Source organism: Phodopus roborovskii, unplaced genomic scaffold (genome assembly GCF_943737965.1).
Source record: "Phodopus roborovskii unplaced genomic scaffold, PHOROB, whole genome shotgun sequence".
Classification (NCBI taxonomy): domain Eukaryota; kingdom Metazoa; phylum Chordata; class Mammalia; order Rodentia; family Cricetidae; genus Phodopus; species Phodopus roborovskii.
This window is the reverse complement of record NW_026126434.1, coordinates 15,227,434-15,245,805: the sequence shown is the minus strand read 5'-3', so window position 1 is coordinate 15,245,805 and position 18,372 is coordinate 15,227,434. Positions and strand designations below refer to the sequence as shown.

At 42.4% G+C, this 18,372-nt stretch overlaps 1 protein-coding gene across 4 annotated transcripts in view; it reads left to right on the top strand.

The window, feature by feature from the left end:
- Positions 1 to 18,372, top strand: part of Arid5b (AT-rich interaction domain 5B) — a 174,757-nt gene that overhangs the window by 142,319 nt on the left and 14,066 nt on the right. For all 4 annotated transcript variants that reach the window (XM_051186850.1, XM_051186849.1, XM_051186852.1 and 1 more), the window contains one exon: positions 5,973 to 6,070. In XM_051186850.1, the coding sequence (XP_051042807.1) occupies positions 5,973 to 6,070 (98 nt within the window). The remainder of the gene's footprint in view (positions 1 to 5,972; positions 6,071 to 18,372) is intronic.

Below are 18,372 nucleotides of genomic sequence, written 5' to 3'. Positions count from 1 at the left end.
GTCCCCCAAGTGCTGGGATTAAAGGCCTTTGCCACCACTACCAGGCTGTGAAGAGGATTCTTGATAGGTAGAGAAAAGAAAAGGAGGCCAAGAGAGAAAGGATCTTGGATCTGAGTCTGGGATTGTTTAGTGGGGATGAGTTACTCTTTTCTCTCTGGTACTGTGAAGAAAGAGTACCTTCTCCATGGGAAATCTGTACCAGTGACAAGTGGATAAGGAGTGTGGACTCTTTCTTCCATTTGTTCTCAGTTGCCTTCAGCTCAAATCCTTAAGTCCAAGTAGCATGTTCGGGAGGTGCATATTCTGGAGGAAATATGGAGGACTTAATTGGTATCTTCCCTCCAGCTACTTATGAACAGATTTTTTTTTTTAAACCTCCCTCCCTCCTTCTTCCCCCTCTCTCTTCTTAGCTCCCTGCTTCCAGTTTCCTATGGCCCTGTTGGCACCAAACTTTGTTTCTACCATCCTACATCTAAGCTTTTTGCCATTCCTAGATACATGATATATCCCACCCCATCCCCGCCCCCACCCTTGGAGTATTTTGACTGATGAAACTTAGATGTTCAGGGAGGATTTAGTTTTGCAGTCTAGAACATTCTAGAATGTTAGCCTCCCCTCTACTCAAGAACAGCACAGCCTTTCTGATAAATATGTTACCTTCATTCTGAGGAAGTTTCTGTAAGTCTGAATGCAGCTTAGGACCGTTTCCATTTGAGTGAAGGAAATCGTAGCACCTTGACAGATTAATTTTTTTTCCTGACTTGACCTTTGCATAAAAAAGGATCCTTCCTTGCTCTGTTCCCATTTATGTCCTCTGTTACACAAACAAGGTAACTAAGGCACAGGGAGGTAAAAGGAGTCCTGTAAGGCAATCATGGTGGTCTTGAGTCTACCTGGCTGGTAATCCCCATCATTGTATTCTTCAGATTCTGGCTGGCTGGCAACCCCCCAGGTCAGATAGCTCTTCTTCTCTAGTAGTAGAGGTTGGAGTAAAGAGATTTATAAATTTCTGTCTTTTGTGCCTTCCAATCCTGGCAGTTTCTCAGATATCTAGAATATTTTCTTCACATTGTGAGTTATTTGCGGTGAAAAGAATCCATCTCATGATCTTGCTTTTGTTGAAATCATCTTTTAGCCCATGACAGGTATAGCACCATGCCCAATGGCATTTTGCTTCAACTCTGTCCTTTATCAAACTCAAATATCAAAGTTTAGAAATTGGTCTTCAGGCTAGTTTTTTGTTTGTTTGTTTGTTTGTTTGTTTTTTGTTTGTTTGTCTGTGTAAAGTCATGGCTCATGGTTATAGGCAATTATTGTATCACTAAGCTACATCCCTAGCCCTGTCAAGTTACTACTATACATATCCAAATACTAATGTTTCCTAGTAACAAACCAGTCACAACCTGAGGTTATGTCTGGTTCTTGAGGGAGAAAAATGTAAGAATTCAGGAAAAAGGTTACAAAAAGTCTAGATAATGTAAATGCTCAGGACCAGGACGCCTCAAGTGTGAAGTCTGTAGATGTGTTACTGTGTGCCTGACTACAGCCAGCTCTCTGGATCTCACTGGTTGTGAACAAGACCATCTTAATTGGCTTGTTTTCGTTTGTGGCTACAAACTATTCCAAAGCTTCTGGTTTGAATTTTGGATTATGGATTATTTCATTTTGGTTCTTCACAATCCTCCAATTGAATTTTCTTTTACAGTATAGCAGGAGTTTCATTTTATATCTGCCTCTTCTGCCTTTCCTGGAGATATATCGTGTCTTTCTATGTTTAGGTTCAGAGATCATAAATGTATCTATCAGATCTGATTCTCTAAAACACTGCATCCAGAGTGCTTTGATTGGTTGCTAGCAATTGCTCGCTCTTCACAGACTTCTACACACCGTTCTCTTCCAGATATATTAGACCATAGATCTCCCCATAAGAGGCAGAAAAGGATATAGCTTTGTGCCTGAGTTAGGATCCTTTCTGTGTGTCTGGGGAAACAGATAAATATTTGAAATGTAAAGCAGCATATCAACTATAGTTTGTTAAGATGATTTTACCTGACAGAAAGCCCAGAGCAGTATTTGCAGAGACAGTAGTATTAACACAATGCGTGTTGAGGGAATGTTATCCCCGAAGAGAAGGTGGTACCAGCAGAGTAGTGCTCCCTAGCCCCATCTCTTCCTACCAATAAGGCAACATGGTGACTTTTTCATCCAGGAGAAGTCACTTGTCTTCCTGCCGGATTATGCTTTGACATCAGATTCTGGCTCTGACATCAATTTGAAGCCATCCCCTGACTCGAAGCCCAGTATTCTGGACATACAAAGCCTTCGGCTTTATTTCAGAGTTGTCCAGGCCAACGATGATGTCATGTCGTTTTGAATGGCTTCAGTTCCTGGAGTACTACCAGGAATAAAAAAGTCATCCTCCTTGAGTTCAGCCCGCCCTAAAGGTGTCCAGACAAATCTCTGCTTCTGGGGAAGCCTGAGCAAGGCTAGGTGCTAGCACAAGCATCCCTTGACTTTGTATTGCCTTCCCATGCTTAAGCCACTCAAGTCTAAAATAGCTTCTGATTCTGTCTTCTTTACTAGAGCCCCAGGTGCCAGCAGCCTTTCATCCTTGTGACTTCAAAGGCAGAGAAATGAAAGGGTGGAAGGATCCAAGGATTTGTGCTTTAAAAAATGGCTACCCTAAAAGTGTGTGTGCATGGTTGTGTGTGTAATTGTGTGAATACCCACTCCCCATGTGTGTGTGTGTATGTGTGTGTAAAACACTTTTAAGGGTCACTCTTCAGGTGCCCTCCCACTTTTTTTTTCAGTGAGAATATCTTAGATTTACTCTTTCACAGTCTAAAGCATGTAAACAATATACCTGATGTACCCACCCCAGCTCCTCACTTCCTCTTCCTGCAGGCACCCTGGATCATGGGATCATGTCTCCCCATTTTACCTCTTGTGTGTTTTATTTTGTTTCTTTTTGTTTTGTTTTCTGTTTGTGTTGGTGGTGGATTTTGTTTTGTAACTTGGTGAGTCCCAGAAGAGCCTTTGTTGGCTTCATCCTATGTAGGTCTTGTTCAGGAATCAGAAATGCTGTGAGCTCCTGAGTGAATGCAATGGCCATATCATGTCCAGATGGCAGGCTATTTGTCACTGTCTTTTTTTTTTTTTTAATTAATTAATTAATTTTGTGTGTGTGTGTGGGGGTGGAGTCTTGTTATTGTTTTGTTTTTGAGACATTGTCTCTTGGTGGCCTTGGTATTACCAAGTAGGTAAAAACTGGCTGGCCAGTGAGCCAGATCCACCCATCTCTACCTCCCCAGTGCTGGAATCACAAGCGTGGTTTTGTCCATGGAAGTTCTAGAGAAGGAACCTGGGTCCTCATTGTTATGAGCAAGTATTGGACTGTCTGAGCTGTCTCTGTACTCCCTTCCCAAATATTGTTGAAACAGCAGGATGGTTTCATCAATACAACTGAGTAAGGGATAGGTTCTTTTCCGCTCATTAGCCAAGTTTTCTTAGATGAATGGCCACACAGAGAACTCATTTTGGTACACTTCTAAAATGGTACCTGAGTTCTAAAGGTTATTTTGGAAACCCACACTTAAAGCCATGAACATCTGTTGAATGGAATGGGTGTGGTAGTGTCCTTTTCAGTGACCCTTCAGTTGTACCTACACTAAGAAAGAAGTGATTCTCAGCTGTTTTCAGAGTGAGATTGTACACGTATCCAGATTGCTTACTGCACTGAGGCTCAGTTGACTAACCTTTGTGCTTGTCTGGACTCATGCTGCCCATTCAGTTAGGAAACTTGAAAGTCTTATCTGACCATGATCTCATCTGCCCTCTACCCTCTGCCTTCCTCCCCCTTTCCACCTCCATCACTCTCTATACCCAGTGCTGTCCTAAAATGGGATACAGTGTAGGTAGATGGCCATGTCCCGAATTCCCAGTGTCTTAAATGAGTTCCTTGGAGTGACAGGGAAATATAGCCCAAGAGAAATGACTCAGTAGTGAGAAGAGGCTAGTCCCTCTATTCTACCTAGGGAGACAAAGGGTCAACACAGATAGGGCATTTAACTTCAGAATGTGAGAGAGTAAAAAAATCAGAAGGCACTTTACCCTTAGATTCTTGCTGGCCCAATTCCCCTTCATCCTCAGCATGGACATTACTCAGATTATTCTGATGTGAGGCCGCTTTGATAATGGTACAAAGACATTGGCTCTTGGTACAAGAAGATGACTGTGTGGGTCTGGATTTACTACTACTGTGCTGTGTGTTGTTAGACAGGTGGTGCACCCTTCCTAAATCTCGGTGCCTTTACCTGTGATTGAGATCCCAACACCTGTCTCCTAAGATCAGGGGAAAGTTCAATAGAAACACAAACTGTTTCTTATAAAATATGGAATGCAGTTTGTACAGATGACCAGAATGGGAACTGCTGCTGATGGGATGACAGGGACACACATAGGCTGTTACTCTGGTCCCATGTGCACCCTGTGCGCTCCCCTCATCTAAATGAGGGCCTTGGTACTAAGCACTTTTGAGGAAAGGTATTATGCCTTTTAGGGGAGGGGGATTGGCAGCCTAAGGCTAGATCAGCCAAAGATTGTATCATTTACAAACTTGATGGAGATTGCAGTTATTAATAAACAATTACTGTGTTGGGAGTATCGTGGGAGTAGTTTGACTCTAAACCAAGCTACACACATAAGGATTTTCCATCATTGTCCCTGCTGGTATGTGTGTGATAGGTAGCCTTGTATATTGAAATCAAGTGACTAAGTTGACTTCATGAGAAACTGAACAGTGTCTGGAGGCCTTACTTGGGCCTATAGTGTGGTATAAGGAAAAAGAGGACTTCCTCTATTAAAAATGACTAAGGTGCCATTTTGCTATCGTCCTCTCTTCCTTAGATTCAAACTGATAGCACAGCATACACTGTAGACTGAAGATTTCTTTCCCTGGTTCCTGTTTCCCCTGTGAACTCCACCAACAGTGGTGTTTTTAAAAGGAACCCTCCTATCCTGTTTGTATTAAACACCACTGGCACCTTCCCAATACCCTGTCTTCCACATATCCAGTATCAGCGTCTTTCCTAAATGCTGTTTTACTTTTGTACATAGATTAAGGTATTGCAAAATAACAGATGCAAGATCTGGGCATTGGTTATGGGGGCGGAGGCAGGTCACAGCTTATCTACCATACCTAAGCATGTCCTTAATAAAAATAAAAGACCATGCTGTATAGGGCAGGATATGGCTTGCCATGTTGTTTTTATTCACCCAACTTTGGAATATGTTCATTTTCATGGGATTCCGTTAATATGTCTTTTTCCTGCTCTATCTAAATAAAAACAGACTTGATAGATGCATCTCCAGATTCAGGCTTTGTTTTACTAATGGGAGGAAGCAGAGATGACTGTAAATCCTTCTACCAATTTGATCATTTTCATTAATCTATAGAATCATTTTATTGGTGTGTGTGTGCTTTTAATAGCAGGAAGCACATTGTATGGTTCAAAGAATCAGAGGATATGCGCATAAACATGTTTGGTGAAAAAAATATTATCTTTAAGTAGTGTGGCTGGCCACCCTCCTCCATCAGCTTCAGGCAGTCATCCCTGATTTGGTTAAGCTGGTGAATGAGCATACCGAACTGTAACTTTATTTTATATTGTATCACATAGCATAAAGGAACAGGGCGTGTTTGGGATCTTGGGGGCAAACAGCTATATGAGTAGCTGCAGGGGGCAGGGGTTGTCTTAGATGAAGTTAGCAAAGCAAACAGCACCAAAAGTTGGATGCCATTTTTTTTTTTTGTTATGTGAGAGCTCTTGTTTGAAAGCAACTGTCTCACTGGGGCCCCTGTTTCTGGTTGTCTGGAGCAGTCTGTTCTCTCCTGAATGTTGCATATATATGAGGCTGGTGCTGCCTGCAGCTCCCACGATGCTAGATTGAATCTCTCATTGCCATCTTTTCAGATAACAGCCCGCCGTCAATGGAAACATATTTATGACGAGTTAGGTGGTAACCCGGGGAGTACCAGTGCGGCCACCTGTACTCGCAGACACTACGAAAGGTAAGAGGCCATCTCCTACAAAAACCCTCGCGTAATTAAAACTGCATTAATTAGAAGACGACTCTGGACAAAGACAAGATAGAGGAAATCTAAAGAACCCTTGGGGAGACAGAGAATACCTCCCCCTACCTCCACCCTGGCATTCTCCTTTACATAGCTTGTTCTCTGGTTACCCAGACTAAAATTAGCTGTGCCTTTACTTAGGTTTTGTCTTGCGGCCACCTGTCTGGCGATGCCCTTCCCCCAGCAAGTGTGGATTGCTAGGGATGTTCTCAGGAATCTCACTTACCATGAGATCTTTGGGCTTCTGAAAAACAAAGATGGGAAATGTTATCACGAGATTAATGTGAGAGCGAGCGAGCTCTGTCTGGGAAGTAGGCACTCCTGGCACTGTCTCAGACGTCTGTGTGCCTTTCTTCTCCATTATCTTATAATTTTCTCTTACTTATAGATGTGCTTTCTTTCAATCAAGGAAATTTTGAGCTGAATTCTGCATGGCTTGGTTTTCTAATAATCGCTATTTCAGAAAAGTACTGATGATATAACCAAGAAGGAAGACAGCAGAGCCTGCGGGGAAGGCTCTGTGGGGTCAGGTCCCATCTGTCCCATCTTGTCTTGTCCATCCCCGTCCCCTTGCACATACTTTGCAATAAGGACAGTGTGCCTACACTGCTGAGAAATGGCAGCAAAATTTATGAATGATGTTTACTTCATCCTTCAAGCCCACACTTAATGTTTAGGTTGTACCAGCTTCCTGAGGTCCTGCCCATAGAAGTGGGAAGCAGGTAGCCAATGTGTGTATACTTCCCTGTGTGTGTGAAGAAATGTACACACATGTATATAGTTGGTGTGAAAGCCAGAGGTCAACTCAGACTTCTTCCTCTATTGCACCGTCTTAGTTTCCTTTCCTAGGATTGTGACAAAAATGCCCTGATGTGAGGACATAAGTGAGAAGAAACGTTTCTGCCTAATGAAGCACCCTGGCTTCAAATCCAGAGCTGGAGAGTTCAACTAGAGGTTGTGTGTATGTGTGTGTGTGTGTGTGTGTGTGTGTGTGTGTGTGGTGTTTGTGTGTGGTGTGTGTGTGTGGTGTGTGTGTGTGTAGGGGGATGTGTGTGTGGATATGGGTGTGGTGTGGTGTAGAGTGGTGTGGGTGTGGTATGTGTGTATATGGTGTGGTGTGTGGATGTGGTGTGTGTGTATGGTGTGGTGTGTAGCTGGGGTGTGGGTATGGTGTGGTGCTTGTGTGGTCTGTGGTGTGTGTGTGTTGTGTATGTGTGCTGTATGTGTGTATATGGTGTGGTGTGTGGGTGTGTTGTTGTGTGTATTTATGTTTGTGTATACATCCACACATGAATATGTAGAGGCCAGATGGAGATTTTGCATGTGTTTTAATCATGTCTATTGCATATACTGAAGTCAAGATACACTAAGTTAGCTGAACAAGGCAGTTAATATGCTGGTAAAAAGTTAAGTGCTAATATTTAATTTGCTGATTATTTTTCTCATAGTCCATTACCAAGCCATCTTGACTGTACATCCATGATACACACTTTTGGGTCATAAACAGCATCCTTCATAAACTCCCCTCACACAGTAGGTGTTCATCATGTTTCCTTGAAGTTCAAGGCTATGTTTATCTGTATCTCAATGTACCAAGTGGCCAGTTAACAAAAGTTAGAATGCTTGTTTTAGAATAATAGGAGTAAATTGAGTTGGGTTTAGTACCTCATGAAAATTTCCCCCAGAGTATTCCCAAGAGATTGCCTTGGCCCTGTTGTAATCCAGAAGGATTCTTAAATATCAGTAATAGATGTTCAAATTACTGCTCTTGGTAGTACTGTTTTTTATATAAATGTGACTATGATTTCACTCAGTATTTAACACCAAAGCCCACACATTCTTGTTACCCACTGTACTGGGCAGCTGATCCCCAGCACAAAGCCTCCCCAGGCAAGGGCTTTGCCCACAGTGCCACAGGCTACCATAACCCACTTATCTTTGGTTTAGGAGCCTCTAATCAAATCATGGCATTAAAAACATAAAAATACACTTTTCTCTGCTTCAAAAGTTCCCAGGGCCTGAACCATTCATCTTAAAAGGAGTCACATAGCTGTAGCTAGCTTGCCTTCTTGAAAAAATGAATGTCATAATTAAGTGAATTTTACAAGGCATCACATGGTCAAAAGCAGATAAGATAAAGAATTGGGAGAGAATGGTTGAAGTGTGTGTATGTGTGTGTGTGTGTGTGTGTGTGTGTGTGTGAAGAGGTTTTGTCAGTAAGAGTAGCCACAGAGGTGAATGTAATTCTGAAGGCAATATACTGCTTTTAATTCACCATTTCTAAGAGTAGAAGATTCCCAAATGATGTAAACTGTCAATTTGGAAAGCCTCAGCAACTACAACCCATTATGAAAGGTGTTTTCAATTTCTTTTCATTCTGAATTCTAAGGATCAGCCTAGACATTCTGTAAAGATTTGATCTCCCATTGGATTGCCTTTTTCAAGAGGCATAACATATCCATCCAATTCTAGACCATCCTTGGTCAGTGTTTGAGTTAGGGGACTGTGAGTAGACTGAAAGCCACATTAAGCACAAAGAATTAACTCATTGTAGGGGATGGCTTCATCAGTAGGGGGTGGCATCAAGTGCTGGTATGGATCATTGAGGAAGCTCTACAGGTTCCTGGGATGGGACTAAAGAGAGGTTTCAGGAGTGTGCCTTTAAGAGTTGGGATTAAAGGGACCACCCAACAGCACTGTTACTCTTTGACCTCAGGGAGGAGCTCTGGGGCCCTCAAGACTGCCCTTGTTGAAGGGCTTCTGGGACTGTTAAAAGAAAGAAGAGTCCGGAATGAATGATTATGGTGTTGTTGTCTCGGTGACAACAATGCCTAGAAAAACAAAAAGAGGTCCTTTCTGCCTTACCCTAGCTTCCCTTCCAGGACCCCATATGGAAGACAGCTAACAAAAGGGACATAACATTTGAGCTCCCTCCCATGTTAAAGCACCAGCCAGCATAGCACCGAAGGGGAGAATTGGAGTTGAAAGTCAATAGTCCAATGACACAGGAAGTTCTGACCTGTGCCTGGCCACACCAGCAGGAATGCTCAGAGCTGCAGCCCAGGGTAGCTCCTGCTTCTGGTCTGCACTGATTGCAAGCCCTAGGCCTTTCTTCAGTAGTAGGTTTTTGCTATCTAGACTGTGTGGACTTGTGATCACTTTAAAAAAATAGTCATAAAAATGTCATGGACAATTGGTAATTAATAATACTTGAAGATCTTGCTTTTAATGCAGATTATGTCTACATCAATACCACTCTCTTTTAAGCCAATCATGATTACGCTGGTTGTTTTTTGGGTAACCTGACACAGCCAGTTTTTTGGGAGGAAGGGGTCTCTTTTGAGGAACTGCCTTCATTAGATTGTCTGTGGGCAGGTCTGTGGAGCATTTTCCTTATAAATGATTGACTGATGTGGAGGCTGAGGCCACAGGGGTACCCACCCCTGGGTGGGAGTTCCTGTATAAGAAAGGTAAATGAGTAAGCTACACAGAGCAAGCCAGTAATCAGTACTCCTCCACTATCTGTGCAGTTCCTGTTTCTGACTTCCTTGAGTTCCTGCCTCAGCTTCCCTCAGTGATGAACTGTGATCTGAATGTGCAAGGCAAATAAATCCTTTCCTCCCCAATTTGGTTTTGGTCATGGTTTTATCACAGCAATGGAACGGAAACCAGGGCAGTGTCCTTTAAGGAATCATCAATAATCCCAAGGGCCATACTATGGGCAAGAGGCTGGGACATACTGCCCTGAATGTCTGCTCTTTAACTGGTTCCTGAGAGAAGGACGGGGACACTCAAGTCAGTTCAGGGGCTTGGACTAAAGAGGAAGCTGACCTCTTGCTAAAGCCATCCGATCATGTCCATTCACTCTTGTCCGACATGCATGGCCACAGTGACAATGGCTGGCTGCTTTGGTGAAGAGCCACCATCTTCAAGAGAGCTTGGCAAGTTGAGAGATGTTAGAAGTTTGTGGTGAATTTCTAAAGCCTTCCAGAACTGAGTCAGAGCCACTGGGACTCTTCCTCCTCGGCTGCTGCCACTTCCTCTTATTTGTGTGTGTGTGTGTGTGTGTGTGTGTGTGTGTGTGTGTGTGTGTGTGTGTGAGACAGTGTCTGTGTGTGTGAGGCAGGGTGTGGGTGTGACATTGTGCATGTGCGTGCATGTGACAGTGAGACTCTGTGTGTGTGAGAGAGACAGTGTGTGTGTGTGTGTGTGTGTGTGTGTTGGGGGCGGGGGTCAGAGAAAAACTTTTGGGATTTGAACTCAGGTCATCGGGGTTGATGGCAAGTTGTACCTTTACCTGCTGAGTCATCTCACTTTCCCCTACCTCATTCTAAGAGACAGGGTCTCTTCACCCATCTGGCTCAGCTGGCTAGCCAGCCAGTTCCAAGGATCTGACTGTCGCTCATCCATAGTGTTGAAGTCATTAGTGCTCTGCTGCTCCTAGCTTTTATGTGAGTGCTGGATTTCAAACTCAGGTCCCCATGCTTGCTGAGCCATCTCTGCAGTTGCTTTCCTATGGTTTCCTACTCTTTCCCTTCTAACATAGAGCTGTGGCTTCCCCATTTCCCTCCACCCATTTTGCTTTTCTAGAAAATGATAGAGGAACAAGTGATGTACATCACATTATCTACTGATGTATTTTTTAATGCAGTGTGGTTCATGATTCCAGTAAGTGTTTTTGTTTTACTACAAGGAAAAAAAAACTCACCAGTTCTTCATTAAATGTTACTTGTATATTATTAGTTGGGCACTTTGGGTTTATTAATGAGCACAATAATAAATAATAAAAGTGCTGGCTGTGGAAATGAATCAATGGATGTTTTTATTTAAGGCATAGGCAGAGACTGTACAATGGCTGTGAATGCCTCCATGTCGCTGAGGGCCCTACTCGTCCAAACTTGTCTCTGATTGGTTTAAATCAAATAGGTCCAAGCACTTCATAAAAATGTCTTTGTCAGCCTGGTTTTGCTTCTAAACCTATTCATCTCTGTCAGTTTTTAATATTAGTACCAGGCTCCTGGCCATAGTCCATTAGTACTGTACTTAATTGCTCATGTTACAGATGATTACCAATATAAAAAGCCTTCGTGTTTTCCCATCGCGAGGCTGTTGCTATGTAGATGTCTCAAACTCAGCACAGCTTATGAAATGTGACTGCTTTCAACATTTCTTGCTGAGATTTATAGATTAAGTTACTGTAGATGATTACGCTAAGGAAATGTCTGTGTTCTCTTGGGCAAAGGCCTCTTCTGAGTACCATGTTTTCTTTCTTGTACAACCCTGAAGATGCCCTGAATTGTTTTATTTTTATCAGTTAAGGGACAAAAACAAAAAATGTCCACTTCTGTGGGCTTTTCACAGCTCGGTTTTTCTGGACCAGTCATTCATTTTAAAGGTTTTGTTTTCATATGCAAATTTTCTTCATTTTTTAAAAAATGTTTTTGAAGCACAAGAAGGGAAAATCTTTACACAAAATACTAGATTACTGGTTTTAATTTTCTTGAATAAATTATGTGGTCTGTTTGTGTGGAACACATGAAGTTGTTATTAGGGATTTAAAAAAGGAGCATCAAGGCTAAAGTACTTTGTGATGTGCTTTTCCGAGTATTTAGAAAATCAAAATCATAAGCAAATGTATTTGTTTGTGCCATTATACTTCATCTTCTTGCATGCATAATGCACAATTTCAAATTCTAACCTTCTGCTTTCCCGGTCGGTCAAGACTGTCACTCCACGTGGCTCAAACTGATTACTTTGAAGAGTGGCTAAGGGTGAGCCATACCCAATCCAGATGCAGGGGGCAGAAGTGACAGATAGCCCAGAGGGTCTGCCTGGCTTGTTGGAGGGTGATGGGAAAGATGGGTGTGTGTGTGTGTGTGCGCTTTGACTAAGATAAACACTGTGCTTAAAATCAGACCCCAAATCTTTCAGATTCTAAAACAAACAAATAACAAAACCCATCTAATTATAACTGAGCATAAAGCCAAGGGAAAGAAAGCAAGGGTAAGTTGTAGCCCTGTTAATGTCTTGTATAGGAGTCCATGTATCCTTGACACCCTTTCAAGCTAATAAATACACAGCTGAGAAAGTCACAGACAGGACCCCAGAATTTTATAGATATGAGGGCCCTAAGCCCCTTCTCTGCCCCACACTGCTGCTGTAGTGGGACCCATCTGCGAACTATTTGTTACCAGCCTATAAAAATGCTTAGTGTAGTGGGGAAGCTGCACATAACTGCACATAAGCTTTGGGAACTCGCTTTGGATCAGTTTATGAGTAAGTTTATGACCACTGGATGTTATTTTAGGAAGGAAGGAAGAAAGGAAGGAAGAGGAAGGAAAAGGGAGGGAGTAAGAAAGAAAGAAAAAGAAAGGAAGTGAGTAAGAAAGGAGAGAGAGTCAAAATTAGTATTGTGTTCGTCTTTTGAACTTCTATTTTCCAAACAACTCATTTTTAGTAGATTTTACCAAAGTAGCAGAAGAGAACAGGTTGGAAAATGAGAACAGTAGCTCTTTCCTCAGGTCATTGGATAAGTGTTGTTTCCAACCATGGTCCCAGATTCAGGTGACTTTGGGACACTTGTGCATTGGTGGCAGGGATTGCTAAGGAAGAAGGGGCCCTGATCCTTCCCTGGGTAGCCACCTCCAGTAGTCATTGCTGGCTGACTAAAGCTGCAGTGATTCCTGGTTTCATCTAACTTATCAAAAGGTCTGACCCATGGGCCAGCGAAGAGACTTACACAGTTAAAAGTTTAGAAATCAGGTATGTGATAGATAGAAGGACAAAGAGGCAGCAAAGAAGGAAGAGAATTTTCTGCCCACAGCAAGAAGATCCTGTGGGATAGAAAATCCGAACTGGATCTTAAAGAGGTAGGGTTAGAACCTGAGTCCACCATCAAATGTAGAAGTAAACTGTTGCTAGTAGGGCAAGGACCCAGGGACATGACCTCTCCCGAACCTTCCCAGAACACCCAATTCTGCATCATGAACTCTATAAAACAAATTTAAAATTTACAAAGGGGCAGTCGATGTTTAGAAAATGCCTGTAACAGAGTAGAGAATGAGATTATGATCTCCAAGGCCTGCTTTCCCAGTTGTGTGACTCAGAGGCATGTAATAATCATTTGTCCTCCTATCATCCAGAGATCCAATCCAACAGGTAGATTACTCTGTTCCTCACCCAGAGTGCAGTTAGGAGTGGAGTCATTTTGTCTTGGGCCACCATTTTGTTCATGGGAGTCCAAGTGTGTGGACTCTTTTGTCTTCCTCTCTCTGTTACATGGCCACTAAGCAAGCTCCCCTTGTCCCCTCATACCAGAGGTCCAGCTGGCCCCTATTGACACCCAGTAGCCCCAAAGAGCCAAACACAACTTGCTGCTGTGTCTGCACAGCTGTTCTTGGTCTGCCTTGTATCTGCCTCCCCACCCCCACCCTGGACAGACCAGGATCAGGGAGCTCAGCATCTACCTCCCTTGCTTGAGTGACCTCTTATCATCTGGAAAGAATTTCTTCCCACAGGCCAGTCAGGTAATTTCATCCCCAGCAGCCTCACTTCAGATTGCTCAGCACTCCTAAAATGTTCTGGTAATTTCCCAATGCCTGGATATTTCCAGAAACTTGGGGGTGGGGTGGGGGAAAAGAAAACAAGGCACTAGCCAGATCCCAGAGTTTAAATAAATAAATAAATAAATAAATAAATAAATAAATAAAATAATAAAACCCCTTTTTCTCCTCCCCCTTCTTCCCCTCCTCCCCTGCCTCATTCCCCCTCCTCCTCTCCTTCAGCATAAGCAACATCATCTGAAAAAAAAAAATCCTATTTAAAAATTCTTAAATTTGCCTTTAGGTTCTCACTGTAATTAATAGAAGTTGGAGTTTACACTGTGAGGGTAGAAACAGCCTCAGGCACACACTCTTCAAGCTCATCTGTCTGCTGTGCTGAAAGCCATGGCTAGTTCTTTTTCCACCCTCTTCCCCAAAAGCATGCAGAACAGCACTTTTTCCTTGTCCAAGTCTTTTACTGTCTCCTTTCTGTCCTTTCATTGTCTCCTTTATCTACCTCCCAGACTTTTGCACGTAATAGTAGTGCTTAAGCAACTTTACTGTATTGATCATTTTCCCTGCGCATGAATTTAAATTTGAGAATAGACTGTGCCTTAGCCCCTTTTCTTTTTGATAAATAGCGTGAGGTTTCTACTTATGATTTTCTCTACTTATGATTTTTCTCTTCTCCGGGCTTTATCATTAAGATTAAGGAGCCCAATTCTCAAGCATGCCATTGCACAAACATCTTTTCAATTATGAGAGTAACAGGCCCATGCCCCATGCCTTAACAAAGAAATTATTGAAAAGTCAGATAACATGTTTCCAAAATGGAAAGCAGGAGAGAAAGACAAGACTCAGATGACCAAAAAAAAAAAAAAAAAAAAAAAAAAAAAAGTAATTGTTACATCTTCAGCTTGGCCAATGAAAATCTCTTGGAACATTGTGTTTTTGTACAAGCTGTTACAAAGTTTGGTCAAAGTTAGGAGTGCCATAGTGCCATGAGAAACTGGTGAATGTTTTGGAAGCCCTGGCACCAATGGTGGCTTCTAGAATGCCAGAACTTCATACAATAGTCCTCGGTGAACTTTTCCATATGGAATGTGCCTACCTTATTTGTAGGATGCACATGACATTGAGAAAACCAGTGACACTTATTGATTATTCTTGAAATGATGTTCGTCTACCGTGAAATGAATCCATGCTGCTCCAGTCAGAGTTAGTCATTGTTTCTCTGTTGAGAAGACCAACTACCACCATCTTTTGATAGGGCTGCTTGGTGCTATGGAGGGCAGGGTGCTCTTTAAGGTCCAATTTCTGTCATGAGCATGTATTGTGAGACCAGGGGCATGGAGGCAGCCTCCTGAAGCCCATTCTAGTTTTCTTCAGTTTGGTCTTCATTGGACAGGCATGGAAATAACATTAGCTAGACACAGAAATCCCCAGAAGTAGAGAGCAAGAATCCTGAAGCTGAGCTCAGAAGAGCCCCATTAGAGAGACCATGAGAAACTATGGCCTCACACACCTCTAAGTCTTGGAGGTGAGATTTCACAGAGAAACCATTCTTGAGTCTCCCTTACCATTTATAACAAACTGGGCCTTATTAACAAGATCGACCCCTCCTGAAGCATCCTGGCATGCCTATTGTGGCAGATGTGACAGGAGTGTGCCCTTCTCTCAAGCTGTGGGTCTCCTTCTGATGTGACAGGTTGCTCCTTGGTTCAATGGCCATGTGGATTTCATAGGCCTGTCACCTCTGAGAAGAGGAAGCTCATCTTGATTTCTCAAGCAACTTTGTAGGAGCCTAGAACTCCCTTAACTTGGGCAGGTGCAATCAGTCAGGCTGTCTCCTAAGGAAATATTTCTCCGTCAATGCAGATGGCCACCTAGATGTTGACACAGGAAGCTCTACCTAGCAGATCTGTGTTGAGCTCAAACTCCAGGACTCAAAATCTGTGTGCTACTGTCTTGTTGAGTGTTGTCCAACCCAAAGACAGTACAACATGACCTTGTCATCTACAAATGGATTAGGCCACATTCCTAGTTCTCCTGAGATGCATATTGCCCATGAACCACAGCTCAGATACTCTGATTCAGTTCTGCTCTTAGGTTTTGCTGCCCATTTGCTATTATTATACCTAACCAACATATCAGAGTAACTTGTGCTGGGTATGACTAGTGTGGACTAGGCCATGGTTCTATATGTAGCACCACACATACATAGCATAATTGATCTTCCTCTTCCTGCCTCCCCACCTTTCCTCTACCTGCCCCAAGTCATTGTGACCCCACTTCAGAACACCCATCATCATCTTTAGCTACTTCTTCCACAGTGGCTCACTTTGATGGGAGCCAAGATCTCATCTTGTTGGGTTTCAGAAGGACATAACTTTTTACCCCCTGCTCACTGAGGTTCAGAGCCACCCTGGGACTACGGTGACAGTGTCGGGAATAACAGGAGGTCTAAGAACAAAGAGTTCTCATTGTTCCTAGGAGAGACTGGAGAAGCCTGAAGGGTCCCAGACTCATTCTGGTCTTTCCCAGGAAAAGACCCTTTGTAACAGATGCCAATGTTCTGTTCATTAAAATAATGGACTATGGGTCTTCTCTGATGTCTCAAAGTGGACCCCATGTGTTGTCATTTGTATGTACTTCCTCTTTGGGCAGTGTAGTACTACCTGCTTTTAGTAGCTCTTAGGCAAGCTCCCTCCCGGACTCCATGTTGTACTCTCCTGCCAGTTCTCCACTCAGCTGAGTTCTACCAGGAACTCGAATTCCACATCCTCCACACCAACATGGTACCTCACTCCTGATGCTCAGTGCTTGCCATTTGCCTCTTCTCCTACTGACATGTCTCTCCCAGGTCAACGACTTCTGTTGTTTCAGTCCTCACTACCCCTACACATTAACTTTTCTTTCTTTCCAAACTTAATGCCGTAATATGAAAACACTGGCCAAGACTTGATTGTTCTCAAACAGATCTTCACATAGCAAATAACAAGAGTGGTGAGACCTTAAGGCAAATGTCTTCAAGCATGTTGCCTCTGTTGAAGAGACAATCTTCTTGCTCCACAGAGTCACAGGGTACCTGTGTGTATCTGGTGTCAGGTCGTCTTCTCTGATGCCTAAATACTGTTCTGCCATTTTCACAGGTGAAGGCTCACACTTGGATTGGTGGGCAGCATGTATTGTCACTGTTTCAGTCCTCAGTCGTACCTTAGTGAGCATGCGCATTCCATCTTCACAAAGGGGAAAGGCAATTCTGCTGGTCCATATTTGATGAAAGATTGCTTCTGACACTTCACAGTGAAGTTATATTTTCAATTTCTGGCTCAGGAGGGAAATGTCTGTCCAAGGCTTAGAATTTTATCAAGCCTGGAATCAACTCTGAGATGTAATGAGTCCATTTGGGGTCATGACAGGTCTGAAGTCCCAGTGGAACCAACATGTTTCTTTTCTACTACCACAAACCTAGCATATATACCAGTTTCATTATCTCTGCCCCTAACCTGTTCTGCTCTGAATTTTATAGCAAATATTCAAACTTGAATTTTTAAAATCCTGGTTAAATGTTGTGAGTATGCCTGTGAACTAGTTGAGGTAGGCTTGAGATTCAAACTCAACTTTAAAGACTCCAGACTCGCTTCCCTGGTTCTCTGAATTGAATCAGTTCCGGACAGTATTATAATATCCTTTTTGGAGTTCTCTATAAATAGATGGATTCTTGTTTCTCCTCTTAAGTGCCGTTTGTTAAATGTTTTGGCCCAAAAGTTCACTCCTTCCATACAAATACACATTGATTCAGGAGACATTAGTGGCCACTCATTAGGATGAGACACCATATCATTTTCCCTCTTCTGACAGGGAAGGGGGGGTATTAATAAATACGAAGGCATTTTCTTTTGTATGAAGTGTAAATGATGAGACACGTGTAATACGTATTTCTCTAATATCAGACTGCTGCTTTTTTGTTGAGAAAGAGAGGCAAGGCCTCAGAGGATTGCAGACTTTGTCAATATAAAATTATCTGCCTCGGTGTTTAAAAAAAAAATAATAAAAGGGAGAATTGGCAAGTTGCCAAATTTCTTACATTACAGTAATAGATTTGCTGACCCCTGACTTCCGTTGTAGAGAAATATATTGAATATTTTATAATATCAGATGAGGCACATCTAAAAACCTAGTGTACCGAGCGCCATTATTCAGCTTGAGATTTAGCAAAGCCACGCTATTTTCCAGCTGACAATTTCTTGTCTGGTGATAATTTATTGGCTCAACCATTAATAAATATAAGGCTATAATGTCATTGATTTGTTAATTTTAACTTGGGTTGGTTTTTAAGTCTTCCTTATTTTTTTTTTAAGGAACAAGAATAAGGAGGGGGTTACAATCTGTCTTTTCACAGTGACTGAATTTAATAAGGAGCTCTGTGATAGCAAAAGGCTCCCCTACTGTTTCTGCTCTGAGGTGGAAAAATGTTATTCTTGTATTATTCCTGGGGAAAAATAAAATCTCATGCTGCTTCAAATCTTATGCCTAGGAAAAGCTGATATATATATATATATATATATATATATATATATAATTTGTGATGGCTTACCTAGTTCACATCCATTAAAGGCATCATAAATAAGCATTTTGCTAATCAGAAATAGGAAATCTGGACAAGAAGAAAGGCCCATTTATCTCCCAAGCTTT